Raw genomic sequence first — 21,025 nt, forward strand, 5'->3', positions numbered from 1 at the left:
CCTCCATTAATCCAAGAAGTGTCCTGGTTCTTGATGCTAACCTGGAATCTGCCTGCCCTCCTTTTCTTTCCATCCATTTGGGCTAATGAAGTTGGAAGAATTTTTTGTTTTTAGGTTCTATTCAAGCAGTACCCTCTCCCTCTGGTCCTTTTGGCATGTCAGAACAGATAGCATATTCATCCATCTATAGACTCAATCCAATCCTACAGTACTTCTTGCCATGTCACACAAAGTCCTGCAGTTTCACAGCACAGTATATTTTGTCAACTTTGGGGGGAAGGTCCAGGGATAGGAAAGCAACTGTATTATCACAAGTTAGGTGACAATCTGAAATGATCTTATTGCCTGTGTCTCTTCATTATGGAAAAACACATAAAAGAACACTCAGTCAGTCCTGTGAACTCTAGAAGGAAATAATGGAGTGAAAGATCTATCAGTGGCAACATTCATCGAGCATCTAAGATATTCAAGACACAGTGTTAGAATCTGAGAAGAAAAGCAGAATAAAATCTAGTCCATGTCCTCTTGAGGCTTGCAATTTAGTTGAGAAGTGGGATATGAAAAAAGCCTATACAATAGAATGGATATAAGCTCAGGGTCAGATGAATAATGTGGCCATTTAGGCCAGAAACTCATAGAAAGAAAGATCTCTGTGGATGAAATATCATAGAAACAGAACTAGCAGCCCTTCACTAAAAGCAAAAAAAGTTATCAAATTTGTTTACTATTGACAACAATATGGAATTAGAGAAAAAGGAAGAAATTCTGATTTAGGCTTTGTGTGGTGGTTCACGCCTGTAATCCCAGCACTTTGGGTGTAATCCCAGCACTTTGGGAAGTTGAGATAGGTGGATCGCCTGAGGTCAGGTGTTCGAAACCAGCCTGGCCAACATGGTGAAACCCCATCTCTACTAAAAACACAAAAATTAGCCAGGCATGGAGGTGCACGCCTGTAATCCCAGCTACTTGGGAGGCTGAGGCAGGAGAATTTCTTGAACCGGGAGGCAGAGGTTGAAGTGAGCCGAGATCACACCACTGCATTCCAGACTGGGTGACAGAGCGAGACTCTGTCTCTTAAAAAAAAAAAAAAAAAGTAAAGGGAAAGAAATTCTGATTTAAACATGTCAAATTCAGAAAGTCATTAGACTCAGAAAAGTTAAGAAAGGTGAGTGTAAATAGTAACTAGTTAACCTATGAACAAAATCTGCCTCAATGATGTTACAGACTGAAAATGGAGGAAGATCAAAAGAAGCTTTAGAAAATCCAGGGAATTATTCCAGAAATACCATTGGGGTGGGCACATCCATAACTCTGAGTTTGACAGGATATTTGTGTTCTAGGTGCAATTATTAGACCAAAGAGCAGACTGGGTAGATGATTCTAACTCAACGAGGCAGTTTTCAGGGACTCACTTTCCGGTATATCTGATGCTTTGCTCCATATTTACTTCATATTAAAGAGTCCTTAATGTGTATTCCATGTGACTTTTCTCATACACTACTGTATCTGTACTATCTAGAATACTTTCTGGTACATTGTAGGTACTTGGTAAATATCTGAAGAATAAACAAATGATGTGGCAGGAACAGCAGACTCCCTATTTAAGTATTCATTACAATCTGGGTACAGAGTTGAAGTGATGTCACTGTCATATTGTAGTAGGGCAAGGGATGGAATCCGGAATGGAAACAGGTTCCCATTGGCAACCTCTCCACCAGCATGTCTCCTCATTCTAGGACCCCAGTGCTTCCCGGGTAGTGGCCGTTAAGAGCATCCTACAGTTGTTGCCATGAACTAGAGTGCAACACAGAATTGATTGTTGAAAGAATCTTTAAAATAATTCCCATGAAAAAAAAAAAATTCTTCTTTTCAGAATAAGGATCAATAAATTTGTTCCAATTCTGAATTGTCCTGTCTCTCAGGATTCAATATGTCAAATAGCTTTATCCAAATGAAAAGCTGACCAGCTCTTGACCTAAAACATGAATTGCAGTAGGAAATGAATCACACATCAGTGGAGCAAACATTCTTGCATCCTCCAATATCAGCATGTTCCTGGATGAACCTTAGCTTGCAGGCCCATTTAATTCCACAGCTGTTGTAAAGTGCCTAATAAATTGGGTGCCATAATGCATTGTGGCTCCTAAATGGCCTACCAAACTCTGTTGGAAGTAATTCCAGGTCATCTAGTTATTTATATAGGTTAATGAATAACATAGAATGTTTTTCCCTAGCTTTGGCACTCACAACATACCTCATAAAAACTTAGCACTTTCAGGTATAATTTTATGATGTCCACCAATCTCTAATGGAGATTTTCTTTTGGAAGGAGAACTTGCATGGGAAAAATAGTAGTATAAGCTTTTTTTATATTCACCTGATTCATAAAAAAAAATATATATTTTTTTCTTTTACAAACAGTCAAAAATCTATCACTCCAAAGTTAAAACATAGAGTTATCATGGTATAATACATAAGTGAATGCTGCATTTTCATCTGACAAAAGTTCATGGACTTTTTATGCTACAAGCACAGTGACATCTAAGCCTGCCATGGCCCAGCTTGCTGAACAGACAGGTTTAAGACATATTTAAGACATAAAATGATGGAAAGGGTAGTAAAAAATAAAAAAAAGGCTAATCAATCTTTTAAGTCAAGTGAATAGTATATATATTTATTTTTACTCATAATGGTATATATAAATTAAAAGCAGAAAATCTCGATGACCTCACTCTTGTCAGCTGAAATTCTTAACCTTACTTGAACAGATTTAGAAGTTCTTAGGAACTGCTCAACTCTCATTCCTGCATAAATTATTTAATTAATATTACTGTGCTAGAAGAAAAAGGAATCTAACAACACAGAGAAACATGTTCCAGTTAGTTAAGCTGCTTACGCAGACTGATAGCAATGAGCTGTCTTGTTTGCCCAACTCTGGATCATCAGAAAATAGTGCACATTTTTACTTTCAGAGAAATTGACCACAACTCATCAAATCTGAAGCATTATTAGGGGCAGTCAACCTATGTTTTAAATTATCTTTGTGGATCTGTTCACCCCCTGGAAAACAGAAAATCCAAATTTTCAAATGGGCATTGGAAATGATGACGCTACATCAGAGTTTGCAGAAATCACAAATGTCTTACGTATTCATATAAGAATTTTACCCCAATTTACACGCCTTTCCTCTTCCCAGATGCCTTTCTATGCCATAAGCAAATCTGTGGTTATCTTCCTGCTACTTTGTCTTCCTCCTAAGGGACATCTCCTCCCATCTTTCCCCCATTTTCCATATATGGGGATGTATCTCATCACTGATAAAATGACTTCTCTTTCCTTCAGTACTCTTGATCTAGTGTTTAAATGTCCTTTGTGGCCATTGTTTATCTTCAAAATGCATCATTTTCCTTTCTACAAGGTGTATTATTTTCTAACAACCGTAAGCTTCCCACTGACCTTCTGTCTGCTTGTTCTTTTTCTCAAAAAGTAAGTTCATTTTCCCCCTCTGGGTTCAGGGGTTCCAGGAGAGGTCATTGAAATCCATCGATCACAGTAAAGGACAGCAATACAGTTAATATAGTCATAAAAACACATCTCTGCTGAAAATTACTCTTTCACCTAATAAAATCTGTTTGCCCTGAGGATACTGAAGAATCTCTAGGACCCCAGTAAGAAAACAGAGTGCCCCCAAGTGCCAAATCACATCTCCCTGAGTGTGGTTGGAGGGAGAGAGTGGTTCTCTATTACCAATGCGTCACATTAATTTTTCAGAAGGGCAAGTGAAGAGTAATGTGTCCAGTTGAGGTAATAGAGGGAACTGAGCACTGGGAGAAAGTAATTATCAAAGTTGGAATTTGACCAGGTTAACAGGGTTAATATCACAACTCTTGAGAAAAGTGTGGAGGGGTCTCTAGTGATCACCAAAGGTCATTCTATCTATTTTTATGCCTCATCTAGAAAGTAGCTTCACCAGGAATGCAGTAAGAGGTGGCATTAAGGAAAAGATTAACTAGTGCCTCTGAGAAAAGAGAAATAACTTGAGCTGCATCTTTTCCCTTGAGGTTGGCCTGCCCCTCGCAAATAGCACTTAACATAGACTTTGAGATGTGCACAAGTCTTCAACTAAGAGACCTTGGATTAAAATACCTCCTCCCCATTCCCACAGCAAGAAGCAACAACATAACGTAAAACTCTTCCCTGAATCCATCTTCTCAGTGCTCAAGATTTGTTCATGAGTAAAGGGATGGGGTAAATCATATGTTCAGCTTCAACCCAAAACCCTTGATTAAACAGACTGTCTCTTAGACTTCATTTATTTGCTTCCAAATGGAAGCTCTGCCATCTTTCACACCTGCTAGATCACCTCCTTCCCATTTCTTTGCCCACAGAGAGGCCTCGCTGCGCAAACTAACTCCCTGCAGCACCAGAATTTTCCTGCATCTTCTTGGCCTTCATGTATGACTAGCTAGTTAAAATCTGCATCATACGTAATGAGAGATGTTGGGTGGTAGTAAGGGACGCCTTGTACACCTTCTTCTCAATTTTGAATGTTTCCACATGGAAGGAGCTTCCTAGGGTAACCCTCCGGGAATCTCTGGGCCCCCTTATTCACTTCTCCCAGGGAATGAGAGACTGACTTGCCTAGCAAGTTCAGGAAGGGAACTGCAAGTGCTGCTGCCCACTTCTTGCACTTCCCAGTCTCCCTCTGGAATCAGACTGTCAGAAGCACAAAATTCTGTTGTATTCCTTCATGCTGTAGTTTTTACAGGAAGACACTTGTTACCCAGCCCAGGGCTGCTGATCACTAAACTTGTCTATTTCTTGGGATCAGTGTTAGGAAACCCACTTCTTTACAGATGGAAACCTTGTTCTCCAGTCAAACTTTCTCCTGGTAAAGGTGATCTTTTGGCCTCCCATCAGCCTTTTTCTTTTATTTTTTAAAGTCATTGAGAACTAAGGTGGAGAAGAGGGGCGTTAGGGTTGGTTATTGTGCCACCTAAAATTCCAGTAATAGACCCCCAGAACATATCCAATTGAGAATATTTTAGAGTAACAGAGCTTTATAGACTGGGAAGATTCAAAGAAACCTTTAATGGGAAGAAACTAAGGGTCAAAGGGTTTACACAACTAATTAGCACAATGTCAGGAATTGCACGCTGGTTTTTAAATACTGGGGTAATATACAGTGATTAAGATCCCAAGTCCTGTAGTCAGACTGTCTCTGCTCAAATCCTGATTGCCTAACTTATTGGCCACATATATGTGGACTAACATTTAGACCTCTCTGTCTGCATTTTCTCATTTGTATAATGGGGATGATAATGGTGCTATCTCATAGCCTTGCTGTTAGGATTAAATGAGATAATTCATGCAGTGCATTCAACCCAGTACCTAACTCGTAGTAAAAACACTTTATAAAGAGGGCTATTTTTCTACCACATGTTTTCTTGATCCATTGGCAGTGAATCTCTATAGCAATAGAGAAATAAGAAATTATGTTGATTAAAGTCCTGTTTGCATTAACTTGTGCTAAAAGCCTCCAATCCTCAATGTAAATGTTAGTGCCCAGCTGAGGAATGATGCTGCATTTGAATTTCACAAATAGATTTGATCTCTTCCTGACATTTACAGTAGATATACTAACCAATATTTTTAAGATATAATCAAAGGATGGAAATGTATTTGAAATAATGAAAGAATAGCATTTATCATAGAATAATAATTGATTGCATTATTTCATGAATTTGCTGCTTGTTCTCCTCTACCATGGACAGGAGATTCTGGCTGTACACACATAACATGTATCTCTTTGAAGCTGATACCATCATGCATATATTTTTTGCTAGTTTATCACTTGAGTTTTTCTGTATCACCTTATATGTTTTCCACCTCTTCCTTATGGCAAGGGTCCATATCTCCTCCAGTTTTATCCTTCTTGGTGTTCAGGATATTGCTCTAGTCAGAAATCTCTACTTCATGACTATTGTGAACTGTTAGAAAAAAAAAAAAAAAGCTGCTGTGAATTTTTGTGTGAAAAATCAGAAAACTAAGTTTTCAGGCCTAGTTTTACTTGGATTTGAATCTGTGTGAATCACAGATTCCATAAATATCACATGGAAAGTACAGTTGACTCTGGCCTCCTTGACCTTCCAGGCTGATGGAAGAGCAAAGTGAGATCATATATGAGAACATGGTTTGGAAGTCAAAGCTTTTTATAACCCACATACTGGCTGATACTTTCATGAGTCTGGTTAAGTTTCCTAGAACCTCTTGGGGTAGGCATGTCTCTATTTCTCTTTATAGTGATTAATTGTCTACTACAGAATCCCCAAAGGGAGAGACCCTCTGGGCAACTCCTGGTCCTGAAGTAGACTACACAGTGTTGTACAGATGCAATAGGGGCATAACAGATGGATATTTATTGGAATGCCCTCCCTCCTCCTTTCTGTATATTTCAATCCTATTTGCCCTTCAAACCCATTCCAAGAGCATCCTCTTCTATAAAACTTCCTCTGAGAATCAAGACCACAAGACTATTTGCACAAAGCTGGTCACATAGTAGATAGGTTTGATTGAATGACTGCTTGACTACAAGGAATTAAATTAATAAAGGTCTAATTCTCAAGAGATTTCTGGAGAATATGTCACTATATACTTCTTGCTCGAATTATCACTAATAATTCCATGGTTACACTAAAGGCAGGAAAATATTTTAAGAACATGCAAAGCTATTTATTTAAACTTGAAAATGTATTTTCATCTTGCCTGTTTAGTCCTACTTTTATTCCCAAGTGCAGTTTAAAAAAAAAAAAAAAAAATACACCAAAAAGTCATCTGTACAACTGTTGCCACCTATAGGTGACAGATGTAGTAGATTAATTTCATCATCATTCTGATGAAGCACAACCTAGGAAGGAATTGGCAATGTTTTATGGAACCTACACAATTCTTGTCAAACACTAATCTTCACTGGATCTATCATTATTGTTTTTGATCTGTAATTGCTATTTCAGATGCTTCCCTTAAAGATAATACTGTCTAATATTCATAAAGTACTTTTCCAAGATGAAAGTTGAGAGCTTCATCTCTGCAGGTAGATGGCCTAGATCTAAATCCAAAGTCCATCCCATACTGCTACAGGACCTTAAACAAGTTACTTACCTTCCTCAAGCCTTGATTGCCTATAAATGGAGATACTAATGGCACCCACCCTGTAGAATTCATGTGAGGATGGAAACATATAATCTATGCACTATGCTTAGCCAGGTGTCTATACAGAACACACACTGTTAAATGGTAACTGTTATGACCGTGATTAGTTTGCAAAGCACTTTCACATATAGTTGCTGCAAACTGATGTGCGTTATTTTGTTATCATGTGCCAGATAGATCATTAACACATTATTGTTTCACCTCAATCCCTCCTTATATGTTAAATCTAAATGTTATTCAACTACAAAATTTTAAAACTATCTGAGATCTGACAAGACAATATTGAGGTTCGGTATGCTCCTATAGGGTAGAAAAGTAAGCCACTTTAGTGCTTTTATTCTTAGCTGGCAGAACCACTTGAGGAGCCCAAAGACATAGTTAAGACTCTTCTGATGCTAGGGGAAGTCCCCGTTAAGAAACTACTGATGATTTAGCATTGGACTAGGCCTTTGAAAAGAAAGCTGGGGGAAGCGGAATAGGGGAGTGGAGGAGGCAAGGTAGGACACTGTTAAAAAAAAAAAAAAAAAAAAAAAAAAAGGATAAAACAACATCCCTGGCTCAGAATCTCAAACAGTGCAAATATTTCAATTTGGTATGCATACTGGGTATTTTGTGATTGTTTTCTTTAAATGTGAGCCAGTAATTAAAAGCCGGTGAATTTTAAATATAAGCAAATATTGATCTAGATGTATCTCCTCACCTTTGAAATCAAAAGATCTGCACCCACATTTCTGCACAGCTAGATCTAAGTAGCTGCTATGCCTTTAGATCCAGCACATGCTCCTGAGCTGGCTGCAGCCCTCACCACTCCTTATGACTGCTCTGCCTGGAGGCTGAAAGCTAGTTGGCCCCTATGGTCACTTTTGCACGGATGTAGCTTTTACAGTCAAGGAATATGTCTGCACTCACTTTTCATCAAAACTCTAAAAATAAAAGGAAACCCGAGAAGGTCATGTTTCTTGTTTGCTTTTTTTTTTTTTTAAATGATGGTCCCTTCTTTCATTTCTATAACCTCCCTGTCAGGTGTAGGTTTTCTTTGTTATAATTAACTGAAGCAACAACTCTGCAAGCCTGAAACATTTGAAAACCTGATGACAGCGAGTGTTTTAATGGTAATTAACTCTTTCCATATTCCACCATTTCACAACGAATTATACTTTCCACCTGTCTGTCTTCCCGCCAGGGCTCATGTTCTTCTAGACCAGTGGGTCTCACATTTCAGTATGTATCAGAATCACCTGGTAATCTTGTTAAACACTGATTGCTGGCCCTCAGAGTTTCCGATGTAGTAGGTCTAGGTGGGATCCAAGAACTTGCATTTCTAGCAAACTTCTCGGTGATTTTGATGTTGCTGGTCTGGGGAACCCACTTTGAGAACCACCATTCTAGACTAAGAATCCAGCCTTACATTTACTGTGCACCTACTACTCTCTGCCAGAGCTTTAAAGTTCTTTATTTCTAATACGTATTGCAATCCTGAAATAAAGATGTGTTTTATCACCCTTTTACACCTGAAGAAGGATGCTTGTAGCACTCAGCCCATGAAAGGGCCAAGCTGAGATTGAAGCTCAGCCTCTCTGCCCTGAGGGCCTCAACGATCCCCTGCAGGGCACAGTTTTATTCAGCTGTGTATCCTCAGTACCAAAGCCTTCAGCCTGCCTTGCACTAGCTTCTCTAATTAGTGTGTGTTTAATGAATTTGAGATCCACATAGATGAGAAATAGGTAAGAAAAATACTTGTGGTTCTTAAATGAAGAAAAAGGGAGAAGACATCCAGGTAAAGAGAAAATTGCATTGAATGCCCTTTATTTACCTACGTTTGGTAAATGTAGGCAAATTGGCATAGTATTAAAAGGGGCCCTTGGATGGAGTTATTTCTAATTATGGAGCCACTTTTCTGTAATCAGCTAGGAGTCTGTTCCTTAGCCTGCCTCTGGTTTCAGGATAGCTGTTTGAGATTGAAAATTAGCTCCGTGAGTAATGCTTCTGCACGTTAATAGTATAATGAAATAAGCACTAGATCTAGGATGATTTTCAAATCTTCCCGTAGAATTATATCATTTCCTATAGCAGAGAAATTCTGCCCGTGTCTGCTCTTGGAACACAGAAGCCATCCACTTCCATCTCTGTCTTCTCTTTCTGTTAAATATTTAGCATGTGAGAATCCATAGGCTTTGACTATATCTATTTTCCCCAATCAAAACAGTTTCCTCATTGCAACCTTGTAAGTCCAGCATAACAATGTTGGGGGTGGGGAGCATGGTGCACAGCAGAACTGCACATGTTAGAGACGGTTTGGCAAGCTATTTAAGTGGAATTTTTGGGTAACAAAATGGAAAACAGGACATTTTGTCCTTTATTACGTAAGAACATGGTTTAATGGAAAGAGCAAGAGCGTGGAAGGCAGCCAGATAGAAATTCAAATCCTGTTCTCTGCCACTTGCTGGGCAACCTTTGGCAAATACCTCTGTCACTCTGAGCCTTGCATGCCTTCTGTTTAAAATGGGGATGTTTACTTTCCAGTTTGTGAAAAAGCTGACAGAATCCTTTAAGCGTCTTTTACCTAGTGGATGCTTAAAAATGGTAACACTTACTATCATCTCTAAGCCCCTGGGCCTGCTTCTTTCTTGTGTTTGGATGGAATTTCTGCTGGAAAGAGGAAAAGAAGATGAGAAACATTGTAGACACTTTTACACATCTGTTCTTGTCATTGTTTTTGGCATCAGTGGCTCCTTCTGTCCTCACCTTAGCCCTTAGGAGCCAACTGAGCAACCGAATATATTTATGTTTACAGGGTTTACCTATAATAATTATTGAATTTGGTTGCAGTGCTTTATAACATCACACAGGGTATTCATAACAGTAATATCCCAGTATAAACTGGTATTACTAGACCTTCTGGAGCAGAGGGGTTACTCAGCTGTTCACCTGCCACTTTAATTTTTAAGCCCTTGGGCCTTCTGGGATCTACACCCAAAAACCTGGAGATCTCTTTCAAATGGCTTAAGTCCCATAAAGGGACAAAATACCAAAATGGCAGTGCGTCTAACAAGCTTAACATGTATTCGAAAATGGCAAGTTAAGGGATTTTTATGTCTTCTTTAAAAAAAAAAAAAATTACCATAAATTCTGGCTGAAATTCAATCCCTACTCATATTTAGAAAAAGTACAACTAACAGTTAGCAAGGAAAGAGAGGAGTCTGAAACTTTGATGAAGAAAAATAAGGCACTTTACCTGAACAAATTTCAAATGGATCCATTTAAAATGAAATTAAGTGGCACTTAACTGGTTTGCAAATTGGGACCTATTTATCTCAGTAAAATGATTAAAGTCCTGATTTATCCCTAAAATTGGCTTTATTATTACATTTAATTATACTAGAAGATTGTTAAAGACTTGTAGGTTTTCTCTATCCCTTTAAACTGTACTTTATACAGACAATAATTGAATATTAGATAGAATAACTTGATTTTCCAAAGAAATATGTTTCTAATATTTTCTTCTTTTTATTGCAGAAATTGAAACAACTTGAAGAAAGAAAAGACGATCCCGAGAATAGATTATCGAAAATTTCCCTGGAGTCATTCAATAAATTTCACAGCAATACTGTGATTTTATTAGAAAAAGAGAAGAACTCTCTGAACAAGGTTGAAGGACAGAAGGAAGAAAAAGGAAAAAATGAAGAGACATCTTTGACATCTTTTTCAGATCGGCCTGGGGTAGACAACTTGGAATCTTTGAGTGATTCTTTGTATGATAGCTTCTCTTCCTGTGCCAGTCAAGGTTCAAATGATGTATAAAGGACTTCTCTTCCCTTAGTGAGCTGGGACTGGAGCGCTTAAGAAATGAGGACGGGGGGGTGGCAGGGGGTGCGCTGCTCGGTAGAGATGACAATAATAAACTATTGCAGTACCAGAGCCTTCATTGTCAAATTCACAGCAGGCAACCCACCAGAGCTAATATCTCTGACAGGGCAATAAAGATAGACTCCATTTATTGTGTTTCAAGAGGATTAAGCGTAAACACACCTATGATACAGAATCGTTAATTTTGCACTTTTTTTGAATATTTGTACAGAAGTTGTAAATTTTTTGGAAGAGAAATTATATTTGTAGCAAAAAAAAAAAAAAAGACAGCAATAAATGGAATCAGCGCCATGCTCTTGAAATAATGTACTAAGTCTTAGAAGTTGATGATAAAATATATTTTTTAAAATCCCAACTGAAGTTTTTGTGATGTTCATTGTCCTGGTCCTCAAATTGTTTGTGGGTACACTCTGTAAACCTACAACAGGGCCTGCCAAAAAACCAGAGCGTTCCTTCCTCCTCATCTCCATCTCATAAATCTCAATTTGATAGCACTGTTCATTTTAGTGCAATTTTAGATTCCTTGCCAGAGATTCAGGTGATAGTAATCAGTGTAATTCTGCTTCTGCTGAAAAATGAAAAGGGTCCTAAAGTGTGGACACTGATTGGGAGTGTGTCATTGTATCAGAAATGACCGAATTTTATTCCCAATACCAGTTTTTCCTTCCAGACATTGCTTTAGATTGTCTTCTACTTAGTTCTTCTCTATGATCCTATTATTTGATTTTTATCTTCTTGCTCTTTTTATTAAAATCTGGGCACTCTAAAAATGAAAGCAAATTTCTATTTGCAATGTTCACTTTTAAAAATAAAATTAATGGTGCTACGAAGAATTCTTTTTAATATCCTTTTTTTTTACAAAGACTGTTTATATGTAAGGATAAATTCTATTTTAAAGGTTATGTGTATTTTTTCTAGATGTGAACTATTTATAATTGCTTATGTACAGGAGCTTGTAAACTAGGCACAATAGAAATATTTTTAGGATCTATATGGCTACTTTAGCACATAATTGTTTCTTTAAAGAGTATTGTATGATCAGTGTTATTTGGTTAATTTGTGCAATTTGTTTTATTTTATCCTAAATGAAAATTATGTAAAATGTCCTTGTCTTTCAGACTTTAAAAAATCATTTTGTTTCCTTTCTGAATAAAAGTTATATCACAATTGCACCCTCTGAAAACTGGAAATAACTTGCTCAAGGACCTTTTGGCCCAGTCAGTTAGTTGAATCATGACTCACACGTGCTCTTGCGATGGGTTCCCCGAAGGAATAAATAAACTGGCCCTTTTGCTCTAGAGATAGTCATTTAGCCAATTGTAAGATCAGAGTCTGCAGACAGGTGAGTAATGGTCAAAGCATTTCAGTCTCCCCGAGGGGTTAACCAAATAGCAATGAAAGAAGGGGGGAGGGAGGGAGAGAAGGAGCCCGAGGCAGACACGGAGCGATCTCTGCAGAGGAATTACAAAGCAAGTCATTTAAGCTCCTTTCCAGACCAGCTCAGCTGGGAGGATGCAGAAATAAATGATCAGCGTCCCGGCCGGAGAGAGCTGCCCCAAGAAGTGGCCGCGGGAGAAAAGGGTGAAAAGGGGCAAAGCTTAGGAGGCGATTTCCACGGAAATGGACGCTCCCTAAGGATGTGGGGAAAGGGGGTGGGAATGTGCGGATTGGGGGCGGGGGCACCAACGCACTCCGGCGGGCAAGCGGTCTCCCGCAACACCTGCTGCAAGGCTCGGGAAGGAAGGCGAAGATAGCACCGGGGCATCCCCGGGAGTACGCAAGGTGGGTCACTTGGACTTTGCGGAAAGAAGAGGAATTTCAGGGGTGTGGGGAGCAGCCAGAGGCCGAGTCCGAGGCTGGGATGGCCTTCCGGGAGAGGACGTGGGAGTATGTACTAATAATCGGTGGTTTTGGAGAAAGCAGGATGGAGCCGGTCGGCGTTTTGGCGACAAGGAATGGAGGAGAGCAACCCTCTTCTTTACCCTGATTTGCTTTCTGTTGGGACCTCACGGCAGGTGTCCCCGGGACGGCGTTCTCCTAGGCTAGGCGACCAGGGCGGTGTCAATGCACCCTCCAGCGGTGCGCGCAGGCGGGAGAAGGGAGGGCGGCCCGGGCAAGCGCGACAGTCAAGGCAGTGTCCCCACCACACCCCCCTCCAGACTGGCCACGCCGAGCGGGTTCTTGACAGCAGGCCTCGGAGGAAGAGGGGGCACAGCTGCACAGGACACCCTAGGGAGCCTGCGAGCGTGGAACTTTGCCAGGCGCACGGGAACGCGCGCCCCTCCTGTCAGCCTCCCGGGGCGCCAGGCTCCAGCGGCCCGCAGTGGGACAGCCTCAGCGGTGTGGGCTGGACCCAGTGGCTGAGGTACTGACCAGTCCTGGAAGGGCGCGGAGTGGGGAGGCCGCGTCCTTATATCCGAAGGGCCAGCCGGGCACGCAGTCCTCAGACCCTAGTCCGCACCCGGCAGGTCCCCACGGCACCTGCTGCGCCCTCCCCGCCGCTCCCCCAACCTCCAGCCTCTTCACCTCAGAAAACTACCAGTCCTCTCCCGCGCCCCCCCGCACCCGGCGCCCCTTTCCCAGGAACGTGCGGAGGCGGGAGAAGAGGAAGACAGGAAGGGGGTGGGGATGTAGAGAGACGGTCCCAGCCTTCCCCGCCCGCCACCCCCACCCCAACTCGGCAGCCGTCACGTGGTGCCTGGAGTGGGAGGTGGGGAGAAAAGGCGAGACTTTTGTGGGTGCTCCGGATCGCCAGTAGTTCCTTCAGTCTCAGCCGCCAACTCCGGAGGCGCGGTGCTCGGCCAGGCAGCGCGAGCCGGAGGAGCGGAGACCCGCAGCCAGGAGCCTGAGCGCGGGCGATGCAGGCGCCGCGAGCGGCACCTGCGGCTCCTCTAAGCTACTACCGTCGTCTCGGCGGCAGCAGCGCGGGCCCCAGCAGCCTCGGCAGCCACAGCCGCTGCAGCCGGGGCAGCCTCCGCTGCGGTCGCCTCCTCTGATGCGCCTACCCGCTCCCGGTCCCGGGACTCCGGGAGAATGTGGGTCCTAGGCATCGCGGCAACTTTTTGCGGATTGTTCTTGCTTCCAGGTGAGAATGCCCAGAGGCCAGCAGCCGGGGCCAGGTGCGCACAGTCCATCTACCGGCCAGCCCTTTTGCCCCCAAGGCGCCCACCTCGGGGCCAGCCCTGCCCTGGGGCTGCCCAGCGGGAGTTGGGCGGCGGCGATTGGTGCCCTGGGGCGCGAGACTGGGAAAGTGTCCAAGTCCCGCGCTGCAGGAGGAGAGCCGGGAGCGGCGGGTTCGCCGGACTCCGGGCTACAGCTTATCGGGCTGCAGCTTCTCGGGCTGCATGGTCGGCAGAAGCTGGGCTTGGGAGGAGGGAGGGTCCGAGCCTTGCTGGAGTCTCGGCTAGGAAGAGGGGGCGACATCACCCGAACCCCTCCAAGTTGTCTGGCGCCTCCGGCACCCCGTGGGAGTGGCGCCGCCGACAGGTGAGCGGCGCGCTAGGCAGCCTGCGGCCGGGCTGAAGCTGGGTTGCTGCGCTCGGAGTGCGATAGATGGGGGGCAGCGGGAACGCGGGCAGTTGGGTCTAGACAGGAGCGCTTACACGGAGGACAGCCAGGCCGAAGCGACCAGAGGCGCAAAGGTCTAGCGTCCTCTCTCCAGTTCGTCTACTGGCTCCCGACTAAGCTGTGCAGAGCTGGGACCCCGACCACCGACCCTAGCCGAACGGTTGCCCTGAAAGCAGGGGCCTGGAAGAAGGGGCCGCGGGGTCGGGATCCAGGGTCCGCGCTCTCACAAACGCCCTCTCCCACCCTCTGTGGCCACCCGGGTCGCCGCGGGGACGGCCCTGGAGAAGGGCCGCAGACCCGGGCTCGGGGACTTGCGGCGCAACAGCACTTGGCGTCTGGCACCTCCACCCTTGTTCCCAGGTGGTCGCTCAGGGATCCTCAGAGCCCTGGCACAGAAACGCTGACTTTAAAAATTAAATAAGTAAAAACTGAAAAGACGTCTGCGAATGTAATCACGAATGGTGCCAAAATAGTAATTAAGTAATTTGTGACCAATTAGCAATTAGGCAAATCCTTTGGCTTTGGCTGGAGCTAACGCACCTCTCCAGAGCTACTTCCCTCTTCGGGTGGTACCGTCGCCACCCTCCTTTCAACTTTTTGGGAAAAGGCCTGGGGTGGTGTTGGATGGGCTCTTTGGGTCTAGAGCCGGGGTCCAGAGGTGGCGGGCACTATTCCACTTTGTCCTAAAGGACCCTAGGTACCCGCGCCGTCCCCTGCCAGTTTCAGCCACATCTGGCCCTACCCGGAGACCCAGGAATGCAGAGCCCCAAGCCTCCCAGAGGCCGGGAGCTGCCGCGCTCTGGGGCGTGGGATGGTCGTGATTTCCGGGGTGGGCTCTGTGGGGGCCGGATCTGAACCCGACTGCGTCTCTCTCTTAGGCTTTGCGCTGCAAATCCAGTGCTACCAGTGTGAAGAATTCCAGCTGAACAACGACTGCTCCTCCCCTGAGTTCATCGTGAATTGCACGGTGAACGTTCAAGACATGTGTCAGAAAGAAGTGATGGAGCAAAGTGCCGGTAAGAGCCTGGCAGCCCTCCCCCTCGCTCTGAAGCCTGGGCTGTGGGGTGGGAGTGAGGGGGCCATTAAATAACAGGAAAAAGGACTGACTGATTTAATGCCCACACACTGGTTATCGCAGATTTACTTTTACAGTGCTGGGAAAATGAAGAGTTCCAAGTTACTTTAATCTCATTAATTACCAGGGCTTCTCCCCAAGGGCCTTGGGAGGGGAAGTGCATTTAAATTAGTGGCTCTCCTCTTTTTATTTACTCTCTTCACCTCCCTATGCTAAAAGCTGATGGAGATAGAAAATATATGGCTAACCAGCCCTGGCTTGGGCAACTAGACAGTAGCCTGTGAGCACTGTCAGCCTGAAATATGGAGCTAGTTGAAGTTCCCAGAGGTCAGAGCTTGAAAAATGTGTTTTGTCATAGAGGCGCACCATATTTCCTTGAAGAACACTACAGGATCTTTATTTAATTTTAGAACTAATGCATCAACTTCCAGGCACAAATTGCCAAGATCTTTCAAAGGAATGCCGTTCTCAGCCCTACCAGCTTAGCTGCTGGCTGGCTGAGAAGAGGACCTGAGCATCCTGTGAGGGAAGGAGGGGTCTTGTGGGATAGCCCTTACTCCCTCTAGCTGACCAAGGGTCTTCTCGCTAAGGTAGAACTTTCCAACCGTCCCCCAACCCCCTACCCCAGCTGTCTTATTAGAACTCAAAGTTCCCCAAATTATAACTGGAACTTTGGGAGAATAGGTGGAGCTGTTACTTCAGTTTCAAGGTCAAAACCACAAACACAGACGTTGCCATTTTAAGGATATTGAAAAGATGGGAAATAGCATAACTTTATGGCTGATATTGAATGAACCAAAGCCCCCACTTCCCTTTAGTTCTGTGAACTGCCTGCAGAACCCGGTGAAGTGATTAGAACTGTTATATGATTCCCTTTACCCACTGGCAAATCAATGCAAGGACTCTAGTTTTAAAGCCAACATCTTGGGAAAGTTGTTTGTTCTCAGAGAAGGGCCTGGAAATGTCATATTGCTATTCTCATGGTTATTTGGAAAGCAGATGCTAGCTTGTTACTGTGCTATGTTGTGTGTGTGTAGTTGTAAGGGCTGTTTTTATAGGTCATTATTTGTTGCACCAAAATCACTCTTCTGGGAAGCCTGAGACATACTGGCTCTCAAGGGTAACTTATCCCAAGAAATGGAGTAAACATCATTTTGGCACATGGGATTTGGGCTACTAATAATGCAAAACAAAACAAACTTGGCGATCATTCTTCAGTTAAGATTGATAGGGATAATTTGAACAAATGGGTTTTTTTCTACTTGTGTTTCTTTCCTACGTTTTACCTGAGCAAAAAATTTACTGCCTTTCTATCAGAGGGACTGCTGTGATTTTAGTCAGAATTACTGTTAACACTTTATTGTTAAGTTCAAATATTTGCAGCTTTCTTGAGACAGTAGTTTAGAGCCAGACAAAATGAGAATGTACTGTGGACACGTTAAGAACTTCAGAGTCCACAAGGCCACTGCTTATCTGAGTGTCATGTTTTATCACCTAGGATATGGTCGAGAAAGGGATGTAAGCTAAATTTGAGTCAGAAGAGGTTCCTTTTCTGAGAGACATTTCTTCTTCTGTAAAAGTGTGTCTAAGATGAATACCACACACTCCATTTTCAAAGTGCTGTTTTTAATCTTGCTTCATTCTGTCCTCAAAACCACTCTGTAAAAGAAGCAGAGGAGGCATTTTAACTTCCATTTTATCCACAGAAACTTCAGCACACTCTTCATGTGCCTGGCCTAAGGTTGCTCGTTTTCTGTAAGCTCGGACAAGGTGGGTGGGCATCTTGTCTCCAAACCAGGCCCCTCAGGCCACAGGTCACAGCCCAACAGGTCGAGACAGAATCAAGTAATAAGGCAGTTTCAATTGTGAAGTTTGATAAACAGAAGCAGTCAACGAACTCAAAGGAAAAGGTTATGAAGGGAAGGATGCTAGGTCGGGGTGTGTGCACATGGAAGCAAGGCGTTCTAAGCCTGAACTCCATAGAAGCAAGCCAAATGAATCTGTTTCTGCGTCAAAGGAGCAAAGTCCAGGGGGAGCTCATACCTCCAAGGCACTTCCATTTTGATGTCCATGTACTTATTAGGGACCAATTTAATTTTTTGCCAACAAGGATAGAGAGCAAATCTAAAACTTTAAGTGAACACAGTTGTAGTATAATCATCATAGTAACAAGAGCTAACTTTTGTTGGGCGCCTGAGGCATCTGACTTCTCTCTTTCAATTGTACATATAGAATCTGGTGAAATCTGGTGGTCATCTTTCAAGATCTTGTTTCCTCATGCCACAGCCAGTCAGCATGTAATTCTATTACATGGTCAACATCTCCACTCCAGAGAAAGTAATGCCTGTTAAATGATGCTATTAAGAATTGAAGTCAGAATTTCTTTTAAGTTTGATCAATAACATACGTTAGCCTGAGAATCTCAGCATACTAGAGCTGAAAGAGCCCAGAGACTCCTAGTTAAAGATGCATGTTGGAATCTTGCTGGGAGTTTTGTTCAACTCCACATGGCTGGGTCTCTGCTTGAAGCCCATTTCATAAATCTGTGGTATATCTGGCCATGGATCTTTCATAAACTTCCCAGTGATTCTGGGGTGACCCGAGTTGAGAACTGATCTGGGGACAAACCTTTTTGTGTTATAGAGGAAGACAGCAAGGTCCAGAAAAATTAGATGCATGGTCCAAGTTCACCAGCCAGCTGTCACTAAGAGGCGCTTGAAGCCTGCTTCCCTGGCCAGCACCTTTGCTGTAATACCACACAGCCAGCATGTCGTAAAATATCCTGCCAGGTCTGCCCGAAAAGATAGTCCAGGCAAAGTTCAAAGAGTTTAGACCATTTTTCATATCCACCAAGTTCACCTAACAGTCCAGGTAGACAGGCCATGAAGTGGATGTCAAAAGAATCTGAGAACCAACCAGTGAGACTTTTAAGTTTGAGTGCTATGTGGACTGGCATTTTTCCATAGGTATAGAAAAACCGGGGCTTTAAATCAACTAAGAAAATTTAATGAACTAAGCCAGTCTGACATTAAGCAGTAATGAAAGGTGTTCTCTTTCCAAAAATTACCAGCCGTGCAATATGTGTAGGCCTTCAGTTTCTGGACTAAGTCTGCAAACTCAGCTGTTATGAATTTTGAGGCAGGTACATTTAATTTTCGACTGGGAAGTACGTTTGAAATTAACCTTTACCTATTCCCCAGAGTGACATTCCTATTGGGTGCTGAGATTATTATCCACCACTCTTGTTCCATTTGGTCATTTCTGGAATAATAAGTTACTGGCTGTGGGGAAGGGAAGGTTCACTTCAACTTCTTTCATTGTCCTTACTAATTGATATTTAAATATTTGCATAACGAATGACTTGTTCTCACCAGCTCTGCACTTAATGAGTTGGTGTCTATTTACTGGCACCCTTGATAATGACATTTCTTTTGCTCTTGCTTGTCATTACACTCTGCAAAATATTTCAAATATTGATTTTCATTTCAGAATAGAAGCCCCCTCCAGTATGAATTTTGAAACCAGGGAATAAAGAATGTGAATTTGCATTTGTTTGACAGTGCAATCTTGTAATTAGAGTTTTTCCTCTTGACTAGATACAGTGAAAGGGGCATAATTTAATTTTTATAGACTAGCCAATTTCTGCCCTTAGTAAAATATAGCTCTGTCAGTGAGCAAAATGTTACAGGTTCTCCTAAACCTTATTTAAAAGTTAAATGCAGTATATTGAGAGAAAGTTCATGGTCTGAATCAGTAACCTAATCGATCTCTTCACCCATCCTTTGCAACATGCATTAATCTATTTGTCTGTTTTGCAATACAAGAGTTACTGATTTATATGCCATGTTGCATCTACATTATGGCTGTGTAAGTAATGGCTATTTTGCTTTTGGATTAGTTAGTTGCTCATTAAGTTGGGCAGGGATGGCTTCAAACCTTGGATAGTTTAGTTGTACACCTTATTTTCTCATGAGCTAACTAAGGGATAGCAAGAGAGGACTAATGTAGCAAAAATGCTTGGTCATCCACTCTTAGTAGAAAGAAGTGGAAAGTTAACCACAGCCTATGTTTTCTTAAGCCTGTGCCTGCTTAATTTCCCCAAGATCTAAAATAATAGGCTCTAGTTTGGCCTTGGGATGGGCTTGGCAGGAATGAGGTCCAGTGCTGCTAATCAGTTTGATGTCATAGTCCCTTTATTCCTGTATTCTTTTATTTCAGATGAGTGCATGCACTCAAGCTCAAATGCCTGTGTACACACACATGCGCACGCGCACACACACACAGTCATATATTTGTGTGTGTGGAAATACCTTTCCATTTTTGCCTGTGTATATATTTGCATGCAATGCAATATATATATATATATATATATATATATGCAGGCAAAAACACCCACACATGCAATGCTTGTAAGAAAAATAAATATTGAGTCATTCTTTACTGAGATCACAAATTGCTTAATCCATGCTATGTTGTAGGCATGGAGAACATTTCCTAAGATTTTTATTTTATTTTATTTTTGCAGAACGACCTTGTTAGAAGTAGCAGGGGTCTCTGTTAATCTTCCAGCGTCCCCCATTTGTCCATCTCTCCTCCTCCTACTAGACCTCTCCTGTTAGCTCTCTTTTAGACATCCCATCTGTAGTCCTTAATTTCTCACTGTTAACGCCATTTTGAATTGATCAGATGGGCTATGGAATAGCTTTATGAATAAAGTGAAAAACAAAACCAAAGTTCCACATTCTATCTTTGACAAAGGAGACTTCAACAGCTTAAAAAACTTTAAAATGAGGTTGTTTGCATGGCGGCTCATGCCTGTAATCCCAGCACTTTGGGAAGCTGAGGTGGGTGGATCACCTGAGGTCGGGAGTTCAAGACCATCCTGGCCAACATGGTGAAACCCCATCTCTACTAAAAATACAAAAAATGTGCTGGGCCTGGTGGCACATGCCTGTAATCCAGCTACTCAGGAGGCTGAGACATGAGAATTGCTTGAACCCGGGAGGTGGAGGTTTCAGTGAGCTGAGATTACTCTCCACTGCACTCCAGCCTGGGCAACAGAGTGAGATTCTGTCTCAAAAACAAAACAAAAACAAAACAAAAAAAACTTTAAAATAGATTGGTATGTCAAAAAATATATCTTAATATATTAAAACCAGCTCCACTAAAAGGGTTTCCATGTCAACTTCAATGAAGTTAGGAATTACACAGGAAGGGATTCTATTCTGTGAATGTTCACAACCCTACCTCCTTTCCTTTCCAGACACTAAAAGAATAAGCACCTTGCTCTTCAAGGTAAGACAT

General features: G+C 42.6%; 2 protein-coding genes across 3 annotated transcripts in view; both read left to right on the plus strand.

Moving 5' to 3' along the window:
- NCKAP5 (NCK associated protein 5) overlaps window positions 1–11,909 on the plus strand; it is a 944,753-nt gene extending 932,844 nt beyond the window's left edge. The window contains exon 19 of the mRNA XM_030917014.1: window positions 10,729–11,909. Within this exon, the coding sequence (XP_030772874.1) occupies window positions 10,729–10,745 (17 nt within the window). The 3' untranslated portion in view covers window positions 10,746–11,909. The remainder of the gene's footprint in view (window positions 1–10,728) is intronic.
- A 563-nt stretch (window positions 11,910–12,472) lies between these two features.
- The window catches only part of LYPD1 (LY6/PLAUR domain containing 1), a 31,906-nt gene continuing 23,353 nt past the window's right edge, over window positions 12,473–21,025 (plus strand). Inside the window, exons 1-3 of one of the 2 annotated variants that reach the window (XM_030916706.1) lie at window positions 13,938–13,989; window positions 14,096–14,164; window positions 15,525–15,662. In XM_030916706.1, coding sequence (XP_030772566.1) covers window positions 13,938–13,989; window positions 14,096–14,164; window positions 15,525–15,662 — 259 coding nt within the window. Of the gene's footprint in view, window positions 12,862–13,937; window positions 13,990–14,095; window positions 14,165–15,524; window positions 15,663–21,025 lie in introns of those variants that run through there. The other variant, XM_010353566.2, reaches the window with a different exon arrangement.

This window comes from Rhinopithecus roxellana, chromosome 14 (genome assembly GCF_007565055.1).
Source record: "Rhinopithecus roxellana isolate Shanxi Qingling chromosome 14, ASM756505v1, whole genome shotgun sequence".
Taxonomy (NCBI): domain Eukaryota; kingdom Metazoa; phylum Chordata; class Mammalia; order Primates; family Cercopithecidae; genus Rhinopithecus; species Rhinopithecus roxellana.